The sequence below is a fragment of the Ammodytes marinus genome (assembly GCF_949987685.1).
Source record: "Ammodytes marinus genome assembly, chromosome: 9".
NCBI lineage: Eukaryota > Metazoa > Chordata > Actinopteri > Uranoscopiformes > Ammodytidae > Ammodytes > Ammodytes marinus.
In genome coordinates this window covers 25963575-25981022 of record NC_137213.1, presented here as the reverse complement: position 1 = coordinate 25981022, position 17448 = coordinate 25963575, and the positions used below count along the sequence as shown (strand labels likewise).

The following is a 17448-nucleotide window of genomic DNA, read 5'->3' as shown; positions in this document are numbered from 1 at the left end:
CAGTTCTTGTTTCTACCAGTGTCTCCATCCTCCATCCTCAACAAGATCCCCAGCCACACACACACACACACACACACACGTTTGGACGGCTATACTTGTGATGACATTCATTGACATATTGCATTCCCTGGCCCCTTACACTAACCTTAACCATGAAAACTAATTCATACCTGAACCTTAAAACCTAGGTCTAACCCTCAAACAGCCTTTTAAAGGGTTGTCCCAGAGTGAGAACTGGCCAACATGTCCTCCCTTTTCCAAAAATGTCCTCACTCCTAAGGTCTAAAATTCAAATGGTTTCTCCCGAAAGAAATAGTTGTACAAGTACACACACAGAAACACTCTCTCAACCTCCATCAATGGATTTTCATCAGTCGCTGTTTATTCCAGATGCTAATTTTTATTTTCTGAAGTAGGTAATTGCCCTCCATCAAACATGTCTTCTCCTCAAGGTTTCACAGAAAACTCTGCCCTAATTAAGTCCATCGCAGCATGAGCTGTCCACCTGGAGAACCGCCTCTGACCGCTGGAATCCCTAATTGCCATGTTTCGTGTGTCTTCACCTTTCTCTCTTTCCTCTTACATTTTTTCTTCCTCTTCGTTAGCCCTTAGCGGCACCTAGCTCCACACCTCCAGCTCGCTCACTAATGAGTGGTCAAACGTGCGCGCCCGAAAATCTGCTCCAAATAAGTAGTCCTCCATCGACTCTGCCCTGCAGCACTCAGCCTGTGTGTTTGTGTGTGTGTGTGTGTGTGTGTGTGTGTGTGTGTGTGTGTGTGTGTGTGTGTGTGTGTGTGTGTACAATAGACTTTATCAGCACAATGAAAGCCTGCTCTAAATACAGCCACTTTAGCGCCAGCCATAACTGCATATACTTCTTCTTTTTTCTTTCTCTCTGCTGTTGCCTACAGCTGTTGAGATTTGACTCTAATTGGTGTCTGTGCTTGTGCAGCCCCTCTCCTTCCATCCGCTCTGTCTATGCTGCTGTCGACGTGGTAATTTCTTTCTCGAATCGTTGATTTTCTATTCATTCACTCTCTCTCTCTCTCTCTCTCTTCAGCTCATTTCACATCTTTCTCCCAGCATTTCCATCCTCTTTTTCTTCTTCTCCTTTTAATCAACTAGTACCATCAAAAGCGCATTTTGGCCTTCACAGCAGGAACCATATAATGAAATTTTTAGGGTATTTTTGTCCTTTTTTATCAGATTTCTAGAGCTTCTTCATTGGCCTTTTTTCGCAGGCAAATTTGACTAAATGATGACATGATACATTAGCATTGCAAATATCCACTCTGGGCTCATCCCAGTGAGACTCGTTTTAGCTTTACCCCGCTGTTTGAAACAGCTGGCTTTAAAGAGAAGGATTGTGTTGCCAGTTTTTTCCCCCCAACCGGTCTGTCCTTGTTGTTGATGTGGATTTTGTAGTTGCTTTGTTTGTTGCCGCTTCAGTCGTTTTGCTGCGCGGCTCTGGGGACGGCAATGTTGTTCCATTCACTACATTTATCCAGTTTAAGAGAATCTACCAGATGGACTGCCATTAAATGTTTTATTGGCATCCGTAGGTCCAAGAGGACACTTAATGATTTTCGGGAATCCAGTGACTTTTCCTGTAGTGCGAAACATAAAGTTGACATTTAAGGTGTGGAGCATTCAGCTCAATACACAGAGCAGTTTCACAGAGCTGCTAGTGTGGCTGTGGACTCTTCATATAAGTGTGTACTCTTAGCATTCAGCGGTTTGAACAAAAGCTGTGAGTGCTTTGCTTGTGTCTTCATCTTGGACACTTCAGTTAAAGCAACACCATTCTTAACAAAGACACTTCCTCAGCAAAAGCCTTCTGCAGATCACAATCACACCTCTTTATCACAATGAAAAACTCACTGTCAAAACCATTGACCACATCATAGAATATTATTCTCATATTCGGTATTGAAAACAAGGCAGACATTTCCTCCTTTGCTGGGTGTGACCATTGCACATACAATACATCATCAGCACAACAGCACTGTAGGACTCCAGTTAATCCCTTTTGTCTGGTATAAATCCGGCTTTTGTCTTGTTTTTAACATTTTGTGCTGCTATAGGCCTTTAGTGTCTTTGCTTGTTGTGATCAAAACTCGCTCTGTCTTCCCTCGCCCTTATCTGAAAAATCAGTGACCAATCTGATGGACCAATGAGCAAGAGCTGTGTTCACAACGCAGTGAGCAACACATGAGCAGGGGGACAAAGAATAAAAGATATTTATATTTTAACTGCAGTCAGAATTTTCCCTTTTTTTAAAGAACTTTCAAAAACATTCTGTATTCGCTTCAATCCCCCATTATTATATCTGACCGTGGTATAGAAGCCCTCTCTCACTAAGGAGGCTACTACAGAAAACAAAGGCGTCTTTGAAGAGCCTAAAAGGTCAGCAGCAGCGTGTGGGAAAAGGCTTGACAATGCTCACAATGTTCCGTTTTGATATTTCTGGAGCGATTACTAGACAGCCAGACAGCATATCCTGCTGGGCGGGATGATTGGCGCCTCTTGACGCTCACATTTACCGGCCATATCCTCACTTTCGCATCCCCCAATGCCCGGGCATTCTCGCTAAGCCCTCGCTCAATCCCCCCTGTAGTCCTACTGCATTCTCCCACACAAAATCAATAACAACTCTCGAATGCTATTTCTCCGCTGTGAAGGGGGGGGGGGGGGGGGGGGGGATGGCATACGTCAAGTGCAACGGCTCGCTGCAGTGTAAGTATGTCTTTTACTCGAGGGGTCCAGGCTGAGTTGAAAAGAGGGGGGTAGGGGGGGGATAGTCTGGTGAGGAATTAAAGCTGATTTCATGCCCCCTAAAGACCTTATGTGAGTTTAAACCACCAATTATTCCCTGTGTTACCCACAGGCAGTGAAGGGGCTTCTGCGCGCTGACTACGAAGCCAATCAGACCGGCCGGAACTACACAATCTCCTACAACTACAATCACATGTTAATAATGTGTGATTATATGAATCCTCTGGCTTTTTATTTCTCCTTGGTCTTCAATTACACCCACTTTAACAGTCGGTCTTTAAGTGCCACTTAATGACACCAGACTTGACGTCCAAGACATTTCAAATGGCGAGGGTCATGCTTATTCAGTGCATGAATACGGGGGCACAAGTTTAGTTTTAAAGGGATTCAATAAATTCATCGGCCTGAAAACCAACACGTCCCAGAACTATACAGGTGTCACTCCCCAGGTAACATTTACTGCTGCTGCTATAATCATAGTAAGAAAGCGAACTAAGGCAATCATGCTATATCATTAAGGCAATCACGCTAGATCATTTTCTATATCAGGCTTCTAACTCACACATGGCGTCCAAGACATTTCAAATGGCGAGGGTCATGCTTATTCAGTGGTTGAATCCAGGGGCGTCATTTGGGTTTGGCAAAGTGTGGAAGCTGCCATACTTCAGAACAGTGACCCGTGGCATTCATTGACTATTGGTGATGGATGTCAGGCAGCACCCTGTCAGGCAACTGTATATACCAAGAGAGGGGCTTTCACACCAGTAAGGCTCCGTCACTGTTCCGGTTCTCAAACCTAATTTTTTATTCCATTTATTTATTAATGAAAGGGACAATGCTCATTCGTTAACAGACAAAATGCTGTAAATAAGCAAGAGTTAGCTGTGTATGCTAATTGTCATCCATTGTCCCCATACAGTTCGTAAAAGGGGCAACCTGATTTAAGTGCTGTTTTAAACCAGCCGTTGTGTAAAGACCGAAACAGATTGGTTTGGAACCTGAAAATTCTACCTGTGCTCTGAAGGACACACCCTCCTCCCAGCATGTGGCCTGGGACGGAGCTGCCTCTCCCTCTCATATCTCAAGGTCGATCCTCGCGGCTACAGTATGACAGCCATGTTGTTTCGTACACGGGTCAGGAAGTCAATCAGTGTGAGCTGTGGGCGGGCGGTGAGGGTTCGCACAGGCCGTATGAAGGACAGGCATGCATACACACACACACACACACACACACACACACACACTCTCACACACACAGACGCACGCACGCACACACGCACGCACAAACACACACACACTCACTCACTCACTCACTCACTCGCACACACAGACGCATGCAAGCACACACGCACGCACAAACACACACACACACTCACTCACTCACTCGCTCACTCACTCACTCACACACACAGACGCACGCAAGCACACACGCACGCACGCACTCACGCACGCACGCACAAACACACACACACACACACACACACACACACACACCATAAAGAGCTTAAAACATACACAAGCAGGTATATGTTTTAGTATTTTTTTATGGGCCAATGTAAATGGATGGTTAGGCTTTATGAAACCAGGGCAGGCCACACAAGTAGGACACGGTGACAATTCATTCTACTAAGGCCGGAAATCTTACTATGAAATGGGGAAAAAGGATTTTCTCTTTCTGTGAGCTAATAAGTAAAGTAAATTGTAATCCAACAAGATCCAGCGTCTCAAATGTGAGGATTTTCTTCTTTTTTTTTCTTCTTTGTGTGCCCTGATAGTAGATTGAATTTCATTGGGTTTTGGGCCCTTTGGTTGAAAAGAACGATGCTCGTGTTCTTGGAAAACTATGATGGGCATTTTTCATTACTTTAGGGACCAAAAGATTAATAGACTGATCAAGTTAAATCAAATGACAAATTTGCCTCAAGGGGCTTTACAATCTGTGAAGCATACGACACCCTCCGTCCTCCGGCACTCCATTCAGATAAGGAAAAAAACTTTTAATGGGGAAAAAAACTTAATGGGGATTTGCAACTATCACATGTTATCAACTCCGCTGTCCCTCTTCAGACAGTTAAATAATACATGTATGAATCATGCACGGACTCACTATATGGACACACAGCTGACTTATTGTCATGAATACATTTCATATAATTTATATAAACATCTTTGAGCCACTTAGGACTCACGGTTGGCAGTTCAGGAGGTGAAGCGGAAATATGTAAGAAAAATGTCCTGTGCGTGTGACTAATATATTGTATATGCCATTGTTAGATGGCGGCATCAATGTAGACACATCATTTTAATGCTGGCTGACATGGAACATCCTTTATTTTATTTCTAAATATTTAAAAAAATAACATTTCAGATTTATTAATGGGAGGAAAAGCATCAGGTAGCATGAAATGTAAGTGCAAGGTAAAATACAACCCAAAAGTTGTACTTACTTTACAAATGATTTGAGTAAATAGTTACTTTCCACCAGTAGTGTTCCCTCTATTTAAAATCATGTACATAGTGTTGAGCAGTGTATTGTATTCTGGGCTGAAGAACAGACATAACTCCTGCCAAAGTACGATTATAATTCATAAAACTACATTTCACTCCCTAATCAGCAGTTTGTGGATGTCTCCTCCCTGCCAATAAATCCACTTCTAACCAGACATCACTCAATTTGCAGAAGAAACGTGGGCCATACTCGTGTAAAATATGATCTTGCTTGATTGTGAATTTAACGATGGTATAAACTCCTGGATGGATTTTAAGTAGTGACTATAAAATGTGGCTTTGCAGAGAAAACATTGTTTGTTTTTTCCAGATAATTTTTCTTCTTTCTAGCGTCTATTTTTGTGCCTCTACATTGAGACTAAAATAGTTTTATTTAGTTCAGGAAATTCACTTGGGCTTCATTAGTGAGTGTAGCTTTGATCAGGTGATGCATTTGGAGGCAGTTCATTTTCCCAGAAACCGCACCACCCTGAGTTTATCTTTCAATTATGATCAAAGGTGCTTTTGCTCTGTTACAAAGAACAAAGCCAGCTATTTCACATACATAAATGATAGATGTGTTTTGAATTATGAAGCATTTATTCCATGAAACACTGAGTGGAACACCATTTTTAACAGGAAGATTTTGTCGGGGATAAATTCAATTTAAACACAATTTTAAGTTTTGAGGAGTCGTAGAAACACACAGCCGGTTCAGAGGTAATCCACGGTTTACCGTGACTTCCATCACCTCAACCCAAAACCATCATATTGTGGCTGTGTGCCTTGTACCTCCATTTTTTGTGAGATTTTTATTTTCCTACATAAATAAGTGCTGTTGTACTTTCTATTGGCCACACTTCACGTAGCCTATGTGTGTGGGTTTAATAACATTTTAACCAATGAAAAGACGTAAAAAGTTATTTTCTTTTAGAAAGTACAGTGTTTTTATTGTTCTCTGAAAAATTGCTGATTTGGACATACAAGGTTTCTGCCTGACAGCGACGATATTCAATTGGGTCACATAATCCCGGCTGAAATGGAGAGTCTTGACCAGACGATCCAACCTATTCCTGGGTAATAACCTGACGGAGCTCCCTGAAGAGGCCAATTCTGACCAGTGAGGCCCACTTAAATTTCCCCGCGACACATATGAAGAGAGAATAGGGTGTGTGGAGCCACTTAAAAGCCCTTGGGGGTGAAAATGGGATTTCTGACCTGCTCCACTGGTGCTGCAGCTCTATAGTATCCACGGCCAGATTGGTTGTCAAGGCGCTGCCAGGTGGGACAGGCTAGAGCAAAGGGGGCAGACAGGGAGAATGAATGGATGGATGGTGGTGTTGATGGTGTCGACCGCCAGGACCTCATTAGCTCAACATTTCATCAAACACTATACAGCACCGCGGTGGCTTTCACTGCCTCCATATCTCTCTCTCTCACTCTCTCTCTCCCTTTCACAGTCTTTTCTTTGTCGTAACCGCACTTTCTTTTCTTTCTCCCTCTATCCTTCCCCCCATTGCTCCTTACGGTCTCATTAAGTGGATGAGACTGTTCGGCTGCTAATCTGCCACTAAGTCAAAGTCGGCAGACGAGGATGATGACATATATCCACCACACACACACACACAAGCACACGCAATCACACACACACACACACACACACACACACACACACACACACACACACACACACACACACACACACACACACACACACAGATACGCTCACACATCCAGCTGTAGTCATTTGTTCTCGTTAATGCCATGAAAATGTAAATTTGTCACGGCTATAAGAATGTAAATATATTTCAGGGCACATAACGGGCTCTGCAGGGCCTGGTTCGCATATCATTGATTTTCAGTGCAGGGGTCTGTGTGGAAGAAAGGAACAAATTCCCAGACGCAACCACACACACACTTGCACAAAGCACACGTGTGGCAGCCTCCCACACACACACAGACACACACATGCATGTACACACTACACACACACACACACCACAAACATGTGAAGCTTAAAATACAAAAGCAGGTCTGTGTAAATGATTTATATGCACGCTGCAGAGAAAAAGAGGGCACACGCTTAATGTATTAGTACAAATGTAAGACACAGCAGGCAGCAGAAGGGGATGATTGTTTCACTGTGGAAAGAAATACATCACAATCATCTGGAAGAAGTCAAAATTCATATATGTTCGATGACTGCAGCTGTGGATGTAATTGAAATGAATAAATTACAGCAACATGCTTGTTTCATTTGCTGGAACACAAATAAATAGTTGTAGCTGGTTTAGTCGGTTTAATTTAAACAGTTAATTAGACCCTGTAAAGTTTTAAATAATATAGCCAAACATGTCTGTCACAATCTTCACATTGGTTTAAGTTGACAATTTGCAAAACGGTCACTATTCTAAAAAGTTATTGAAGTAAAACCTAAAACCTTAAGGAAAGAGGTAAGAGAAAGAAACACAATTTTTCTTTTCACAAGTTCTTAACATGAACGTTAGGTATCTTATATTCACTCATTTATATGTAAAAAATCCACCCGTACAAGAAAATCTTTATGGTGGCAGATTTGAATTCAATATGAATTTGTTGGATCCCTAAGGTTATTTGGGAGGTGAACACACATTCCTGTGTAGTGTGCGAGTGAGACAAAGATATAAGGTGAATTTGTTCTAAGACCTAGGGGTTTCTACCAATTTAGAAAGCAATATGACAAGCTACATATCGCCAGGAGGCTCTGTCGCTACCCATTTGTCAACAAAGCATTTTCAAACACACTGTGAAGCTTTTTTACCAAAGTTCCCCTAGGTGTGTATTTGTGTCTGTTTTGCATATTAGTGTATGAACCACGGCTTAACAGAAGCTTGAGAGACTTTCTGACTTCTGAAAAAAAAAGAGTTAGTAGAGTTTAAAACAAATAATATGCAAATAACTAAAAGATTCCTTTGGCAGTGCTGAACAGGGAACACGGAGGCCAAATATTTTGATGCACACTGTACATATGATATTTGTTTGAGAAAGTGGTTCAAAATGCTGATCAAATTGCCGGGAAACCACAGACTATTTGCAGGCATGAACTATAGTAAAGGGGCAGATAAATTGCTATTATCCATTTTTTTATTATCAAATTTTAAGCTATTTTGTTTTTTCAATTGTTTCATTATAAGTAGACTCCATTGGTGTTCAAAATGTAAAATTATTAGATTTAAGTGCAGGCTCCGTTGTTTATCAAGTAGTTATTATATACATTCTAGTGTGCTTGGTTGTTGGTTGAATTGTTTATAAATGTTAGCCTATGGCAGGTCCTCTCTCTTGCTGGGTTTGTTTCATGTGTCTCCAAGCGCTCTGGGTGAATTTACTTCTGTTCTTTCTTTGCCTATGTAGTTGTTTGTTGTGAAGCTCAATAACACTTTCCACTTTGTGGACAATAAAGCTAACCTTGAACTTGAAAGTAACTTTTATCCTTTCTCTTCAGCCTTTCAGGATGCACTGCCAGTGGCATTTTCTTCCTGGCAAATGACTATTTTGTTGTATGTTTTCTGTTTTGTCATAATTTCACAAAATATGTACATTGTCAATTTGACCTTTTTGTTTGTAGTTTAAACTGCTTTTTCTAAGGAGCTTTGATGAACTTACTAGATAGTTGAACTTCTTCCCATGTGAAGTAACTGGTAGTTTCCAAAGCGTTGCTATCAAAGTAACCTACCAAAAAAAAAAATGTTTTAACTTGAAAATTTTTAATTCTCTCCTTTCTTCCCTCCCTCCTCCAGCCTCTGCGGATGCACTGTGAGACCTGCTCGTTAGTGACCAGCTCTGGCCACCTGATCGGAGGCGGTCGCGGTCCAGAGATCGACCGGGCCGAGTGCGTCATCCGTATGAACGACGCCCCCATGGCGCGGGGCTACGGGCGGGACGTGGGGAACCGCACCTCTCTGCGTGTCATCGCTCACTCCAGCATGCAGAGGGTGCTGCGCCGCCGCCAGGAGCTGCTCAACGCCAGCCAGGACACGGTGTTCATCTTCTGGGGCCCCAGCAGCTACATGAGGCGCGACGGCAAGGGACTCGTCTACAACAACCTGAGGCTCATGAACCAGGCACTGCCCAATCTCAAGGTCTACATGATCTCCTGGCCGAAGATGCTGCAGTTTGACGAGCTCTTCAAGAACGAGACGGGCAAGGACAGGTGAGGGGCCGGTGAAAAAGGGGCTGATTAAAGGTGGAGCCAGTGATTCTTCGAGGAAATTTTGTTGTCAAATATCTCCTCACGATCAACCACCTGTCCATACTGTGTGTGGGCTGAAAAAAATCACTCGAGGATCGCATTGAGATATTCCCTGATTTGGACAAAAAGTGATTTTGACAATAAGCGTTCTCCAGAATCACTGACACAGACTTAACTGGAGAGATTTCATGAGCTACATTGTGGTTGAATTATTGCCTGGCTAAATAAACACACACACACTCTCTCTCTCTCTATCAATTTCATTAAGAATGTTGACTGATTTCCAAAATTTGGCTATAGCATGTTTTGTTTGTGATAAACAAAGATGGTGACTTTCTTAACTCCATTGCTTGGTTTATAATTTGTAAAAAACAATGCGACAAAACGGCATAGTGATAACTATATGCCTAACATAAGGCAACACCCCCAAAACCTCAATCGTAGATAACTAGTAAGTCTCATACGAATCTTTGTTCTTCACTTAATAGATACACCAGGGAGGCAGTGATCAAATCTAATTAACAACGTTGGTGTTCCATACAGTCCTCACCTCATTATCCATTTATATTAGAATAATTTATAACAGAAATATTTTATTTTCTGAGGGGAGACCTGGAAGCTATCCAACATTATTTATTTAAAATAGCGAGAAACCTGTCCTCTCATTCACTGCTATATATTCTACAGAGATGGGAAGATACACTCATTAATTTTATTTTATTTTTCAAAGGTCATTACACTGTCAACACTTTTCTAACAGTTGCTAATGCGGTGCTTTCACTGCCTATGGGAAGCCTCCATAATATCAAAGATATGAGATTTGGCTGTTCCAAACCACAATCTTCACAGTCTGTGTTGTTTTTGAAAATCAGGCTAGATAGACATTTAATACAGCTACCTGAATGCATCGCCCAGGGAAATTATCTAAAGTGGTCGAAAGCTCAAAGTGAAATAACAATGGAACTAAAGTCTGTTGATGTTCAAAAGGTTTAGGAAACACAGCTCGGTAGTTTTTGTTTTTCTGCAACACCTCCTTGCAGGCTGAACACTGATAAAAGGACTCACATTTAATGAGTCCGGTCTGAGTTCTCAGTGCTGTGGCCATTAACGCTTAATGAAAACTCTTCACCACACACTCACACACACACACACACACACACACACACACACACACACACACACACACACACACACACACACACACACACACACACACACACACACACGCACATACTCTGTTTGTTTGAACCTTTGTCAGTGGAGACGTGAAAAAAGCCTAGAATAGGATTTGATGAAAAGCCCAGATATCTGTCCTTAAGGATCTGTGTACAATGATGGTAAATGTTTACATTGAGCTGTACTGTTATCCCTTAAGCATGTGGCATCTATATCCGTTAGGTTTATCTGAGGCCATTTCTGCTCTGTGGAGCTTGGGAAAAGAGAGAGAATAGGCCTAACAGTGTCACTTTGATGTCTTTCTAATGATTAAGGGAGTTATCAGTATGCAAAACATGCCGTCCTTTTCATGAAATAACAATGTTTTTAACCTAATTTATGAAATTAATCTTGCCTTTAAAGATTGGGAGCGTGTGAGCGGCATTAATTGCAGAGTTTCTGTGTAATCAACTGTGCGATTTGCAACCCTGCAAGCCATGTAATTGTGATTACGGGTTATGCCATTTCAGTGAATGTAATTAAAGTGGTGTGGGATGTTGTCACATCCACCCATTTTAATAATACCAGCAGAGAAGCAATGAAAAACAGGTGTCCCTCTGCAACCTCGGTGTTAAATTGCCAACGCTGGAATGAGCCTCAACCGGTGATTACAGGCAAATTAGCTTTTGAAATCACTTTTTTTCTCCTATTCAGTGTTTTTTTGTTCCCTTAATGCCCTGCTGTGCTGTTATGTTAGGTTTCTACTCAGTACAATTGGGTCGATGACTTTGCGTGGTTTGGTAGAATTAAATGTGTGGGTGGCAGCTTATAGAAAACAAAGTTACCAAAATATCACATATATGATCCCCTTAAATGGCAAATCTACCTGCTGTTGAAATAAGCCCACTAAGCAAATGTCAGCTAAAGCCTTGGCAGTCGTGGAAAAAACGATTGTGTGGTGATTTATGAGAAAAAGGTCAAAAAGAAGATGATTATCCACAGCAGTCAAGCGGTGCAACAGACACCGATGCAGCGTTCAAAGACCTGAAGGAAAGTCGGTCACGGCAGGAGTGTTAGACGATGACATGGAACCAGAGTGACCAGAACCTGAGCCTTTATATTATCTGTTCCACTTAGAAATACTGTAAAGAGTCAATCTAGAATTAAAAGGGGATTATTAAGAAACTTTTAGCAAGAAATTCACTCCTCCTGTGAGAAAGCTCCTAAGGCTATACCGCCACGTGTTTTCACTTATTTTGACTGATTCTCAGCTTTAAAGTTCGCAAATTGACTCTATGATCAACATACAAGATATCAACAAATTCCTTAACATTTATTTGAATTTGAATACATTTGTTTTGCCCACCTATCAGGTATGTCAAAGCTAAGCCTAGTCAGATAAATGCAGAGTTTCCATCCATCAGATATTTTGCCCATTTTATAACCTGAGTGGAAACACCAGCAATGTGAGAGAAAGATCTAATGAAGAGATGTGTGAGAAAAAAAAACTATTGAAATCAATCCCAAACTATTGTAGAGATGAAAGAAGTGCCTTCAGACAAAAGCAGAAACCAGCAAGGAGCAAAGATGAAGAGAATGTTCCTCTGCATGAATATACAAAACTAGTCAAATATTATGTTTCAATCACGTTTTTCATGTTGTTTTGCATCGTTTGAAGTCGCTCTTTTAATTATATCTTATTTTTTCAAAAGTTTAATGGCACCCGACTGAAGGATTAATTAAAAAAATATATATATAATGATGCAGCCAACTCCTGATATTCACATAACAGCATTGGAAGGGAACGCAAATGAAGCCAATAGACCATTTTCACATTGTGTCATAGCAGGAAGAGCACAGTATGATAACAAGAGAGCCAGTGTCAGGGTCCAGGTATTTGAACAACCCTGTGTCCCTCCAGAAATGACGTTTTCTACATTAATAAATTATTTTGTCAATTACGTTGTGCTGACAAAACCCTAATTGTTTTTAGGCAACAAAGACAAAGCTCTTTAGTGAAGGTCAGGGGAAAGATTGAGGTTTTGGTTAAATGTTAATTATCACACGTTTCTCGCTGTTTCAAGTAACTTTGGCAGACTTTTCCTGCATCAATCCAGACGGCCTTTCCCTAACCTTGACCAAGTCTCTGAACATAACTATAAAAAGTGAAATAATGCTCAATAACTCTGAGTGTAAATTGTACTACAAGATCAGAAACGAAAGAAATTTGCTGTCAGTGAACTATTGAATGATGCGTTCAGGGTCAACATTTTAACAACTTGCCAAATTTGTCACATAAAAACATGACGTAATTAGGTTAATGGAAAATGTTATCCATTTCCATCAATCCATAATTCCTTGGAGACAGGGTCGCATTGTGCATCCTGACTCACTGTCATGTCTTACTCAATCTATGGGTTGAAAGTAGCCTATTATCATGTTTGACGAAATGGATAAAAACGTTAGAAAAAGAACACATAATACCGGCATTTCTGTATGAAAGAACACGCTCAGAAATAAATTGCATAGAAAATTAATGCAGCTTTTTTCTTGCCTCTTTTCACCCTTGAGGAATGCAAAAAGATGATGCAACGTCAATGAGAGCCATGATTGGACAGAAAATAAAGATACATACGGCCTTGGAAGGAGTGAAGTACTTTAAATAAGTAATCAGCAAACAACCTCTAATCACTCAGTCTCTCAGGGTCAATCAGGTGTTAAAGGAGTCAATAAAAATTACACTGAATGTGCCCGATAGTGTTTCTAGTGCGAGAAGCAAAGAACCCCCGGACCTTATAGGCCTACCTTTACAAAAAAAAAAATGATTAAAGGATAAACCCCTTAAAAGGAGGTCCTTGGACAAACAACATAACAAAACAGATTGAAGTGATAAAAAAAAGATAGAATAGAAAAGTGAAAAACAACTAAAAAGCAACACAATGACACAGGGAGACAGTTTACAAGTGTCATCCCCACTGATAACAGGTGTTCCATTTTAAACTAATTAAACCTTATTACACCTTCATGTGAACTTTACCTCCCAGCAGCTGCTTAATAACAATTATAACAAACTCAGTGACTGAACTTCTGCTTTGTAGAGATACATACACAAAAACCAAAACAGCGGCATCATTTTCGTTCCATAATCAGTTGCTTTTTTATGCTTCTTATTAAGGTCTTGCCCCAATTAAGCAATTTGAATTTGTAACAATATTTTTCTAAAAATAAATGACTCAAGTAGAGATTTTTTTTTAAATTCAAGGCAAATGAATTGTTTTCTTACATTAAGTGACATTTTCTTAAACCCTGTATCCTCAATGTGCATTTAAGATGTTTATTAAATGGGGGACTTTTGCTGGATTTATTTTTTTCATTAAATTTAACCTTTATTTATAATCCCAAACAGTGTAAACATGGCGTTCTCCTTCACAGGGATACATCTGTATTCCCAGTCACAGTTTGCTTCCAGTCCTTTTTAAAGACAGCCATTGAAGCTAAGCGCTTGACATTTCACACCGCATTATTCACCAGCATGTTCATAAACAAGAGAATGAGGATGACTTCTTAAGTGAGATTAGCTGCTTGCCTCCTGCCTAAAACCTCCACGCATCATCCACAGATTGCCTGGTGAAAACATGTTGTGCTTTGAACTTTGAAAGTTTTCCAATTTACAAAAAAGGATTGTGTGTGTGTGTGTGTGTGTGTGTGTGTGTGTGTGTGTGTGTGCGTGTGTGCGTGCGTGCGTGCGTGCGTGTGTGTCGGTGTGTGCATTTACTCGTAAAATTATTGTTGTTAGAACCAATTTCAGTTTTAGACTTAAGAGTGAGGACATTTTTGAAAAAGTGAGGACATTTTGTCCGGTTCTCACCTCAGGACATGCCTGATTTAAAGGGCTGTTTGAGGGTTAAGACCATGTTTTAAGGTTCAGGTGTGAATTAGATTGAGGTCAGGATTAGTGTAAGGGTTGGGGTTAGGCATTTAGTTGTGATAATATGGTTAGGGTAAGAGGCTGGGGAACACATTATGACAATGAGTGTCCTCACACAGATAGAAGTACAAGCTTGTGTGTGTGTGTGTGTGTGTGTGTGTGTGTGTGTGTGTGTGTGTGTGTGTGTGTGTGTGTTTGGCTGTTGTGATATTAAATCCCAGTGGATGTGTTTGCATATCACAACAAATCAACATGTTCCAGACAACCTGGGACCTGGTCCTGTCTTAATTAAATGAAAATGAGAAGTGTGTGCTTCAGCTGCGATAGCATCACTTAGGCTCCACACTGTTGTTTGTCACTCGGACAGACTCTAATAAAGATTAAAGTCAGACAAACAAAAAAAACAAAAACGCTTTGTCACTATTTATCACACTGTCACTCAGCCTGGTGCAGACAGTAAAACAACCCAGAATTGATAGATGCATCTATCTAGCAAACACAATAAGGCATGTTAAGGTTGGATTGGGGGAATATTACAGAGGGTTGTAGAAATAGAGTTGCTCGTTGTTTGCTCGCTTGCTGAAACAGAATGGCTGTGTCTGAAATCACATCTACTCCATAGAGGACTACATGTATTGGCCGGTTTTTAATTAGAGTGAGTAAATGTTTCTGCTATATTTAGTGCCCTCAAATGTGGTCCACGGCTATATGAGATATGCTACAATACCTTCTGCTAATAATAACACATTTTCTTGGTTCATAAATGTCTGAAAACACAATTTACAATGAACAATTTATTTTACAGTAGGACTTCATGATATGTTGAGATTTGATTGGGTCTACATATCCTCAAAAACAAAAATTTCAACCTGTAAAGACCTCTAGCCTACAAGAGAGTTACGATACACTGTTGCACTAGATTTCTTGGCAAACTATCCCGTAGCTTTTTTAGATTGTTATTCGCTCGGACCAACACTGCACCACAGCACTAGCCTGTCTGAAAATACAAAAATGTGTCAACACAAACCCTTTTCACCCCAAGACTGCAGAGTTTATTTTTTTAGTTAACACTCAGGTGGTCCTGTCTATAACGTCTCCTGAACTCATTTCAACACTTCCTCCCCTACAGCTTATACCAGGAGGCTGCGTTTCTATGCCAACATCCCCAAGCAAGGTTCAAAACACAAATGCTAAACAGGATTTTTACTCAAGGATGTTTTACCTGACATGTATCCCCACAACACCATGCTCTCAGTGTGAGGAAAAAGGGCAAAAAAAAGAGTCAGAACACAGTTTTAAACAAACAGGCAAACCCCTCCACTCCGAATGTGTCACCCTCGACAACCGGAGGCGTGTCGAGAGTCTTGCTCGCTCGGTTGTTCCTGTCAACACTTTTCTTATCAGGCCGTGGCTTTGTTTCTCTGTCTCGCCCGGTAAAAAACCTTGGCTGCTGGGAATGCTACTGTGCTTGTGTGTGTGTGTGTGTGTGTGTGTGTGTGTGTGTGTGTGTGTGTGTGTAGGAAAAGAAACAGACAAGAAGCACTAACAATCTTCCTGAAGGCAGCAGGGTGAAGAGGTATAGTCTAGGGATCATGAGCACATCCAGTCAAACTGCACAAAACAACAATTTGAACATCTGCTTCCGCAAAGCTTGGTCACATCGGTAACACTTTACCATAATGTACACACAATTATACGTAGTTAACAAATGAAAAATGAATGAGTAACAACTATTTAGTTATTGAGTAGGCTTACTTCTATTTACCAATATAGTAACTAACTACTACATAATTATAGTAACTGAATAACTGTATAGTAGTTACTCAATAACTTTGAGTTTGTCCACGACGTTGTTCCATATTGAAACCACAAGAACTATGGATGGATAGGCGCAAATTTGTTTTGTACCAAGAACAGGAATTCATTTTTATTTTGTTGATTCCCTTAAAGTCTAATCCAGCGCCACCAGCAGGCCAACGTTTTCTACGTATCAATTGAAACCTCCCGACATCTACAAGATACATTTACAAGACATTTATCTAGTTTGTAATATCGGAGTATTTTAGCATCGGGTTGTGACATTCTAGATCGCAACGCTCCCTTGCTAACCCCTCCATTCGAAGAAAGCCTATATAAGAGAAACTTTACAAAACTACAGAATTCATTTTCCAGCGTGTTAATTATAAATTTCCAAATGTATTATTTGCCAACCCACTTCTCAAAAGTGTTTTACTTTTTCCAGACAAACTTCATTTCTTTTATCATCTAACAAAGCATAGAAGTGTGAGAGTTTTCACTCATCTGACTTGGAATTACTGTTACGAATCATAAAGCAATTTCTCTCTTTTTATTGTACCATTTGTACCAGTGCGCTTTCCATCAAATTTAACTGGGCTCATCCCAACGTAAAATGCAATATGCAGGTCAATCTACTGTATCAAACAAGGCCAAACATTTTGCGATGGTAAGATCCTACAGGTGGCACTAGTGTAGCTTTAATTATTAACTGAGGAGGTTAATGTAGTGTAAATGCATGTCTTGAAGTTGAACTAATTCAATTACATTCTTTTTAATCAATAATTTATTGTTAATGATAAATATTACCGTATAGTCAGCAGCTTGAAGTTCAGCTGCAACAGTTATACCTTCAAAATGACTCGGTTGGAACAATCAAAGGCATCTTTTATTTGTATTCTCCAGCATATCTAATATTTTCCAAAGGGGCCATCTTAAAATGCACCTGATAACTGATGCATGAATACACCCACTGGTCACCAGTCACCGTCAAGATGAAGTTCACAGCTGTGCCCGATTCATCTCAAGGATTCAAATTTAATCCTGTTGAATTTTTTCTACGCTTGAATATTCCTACGCT

At 40.5% G+C, this 17448-nt stretch overlaps 1 protein-coding gene across 2 annotated transcripts in view; it reads left to right on the top strand.

Moving 5' to 3' along the window:
- The window catches only part of st6galnac5a (ST6 (alpha-N-acetyl-neuraminyl-2,3-beta-galactosyl-1,3)-N-acetylgalactosaminide alpha-2,6-sialyltransferase 5a), a 44347-nt gene that overhangs the window by 15311 nt on the left and 11588 nt on the right, over window positions 1-17448 (top strand). For both annotated transcript variants that reach the window (XM_080034794.1, XM_080034793.1), the window contains exon 3: window positions 9039-9451. In XM_080034794.1, coding sequence (XP_079890920.1) covers window positions 9039-9451 — 413 coding nt within the window. The remainder of the gene's footprint in view (window positions 1-9038; window positions 9452-17448) is intronic.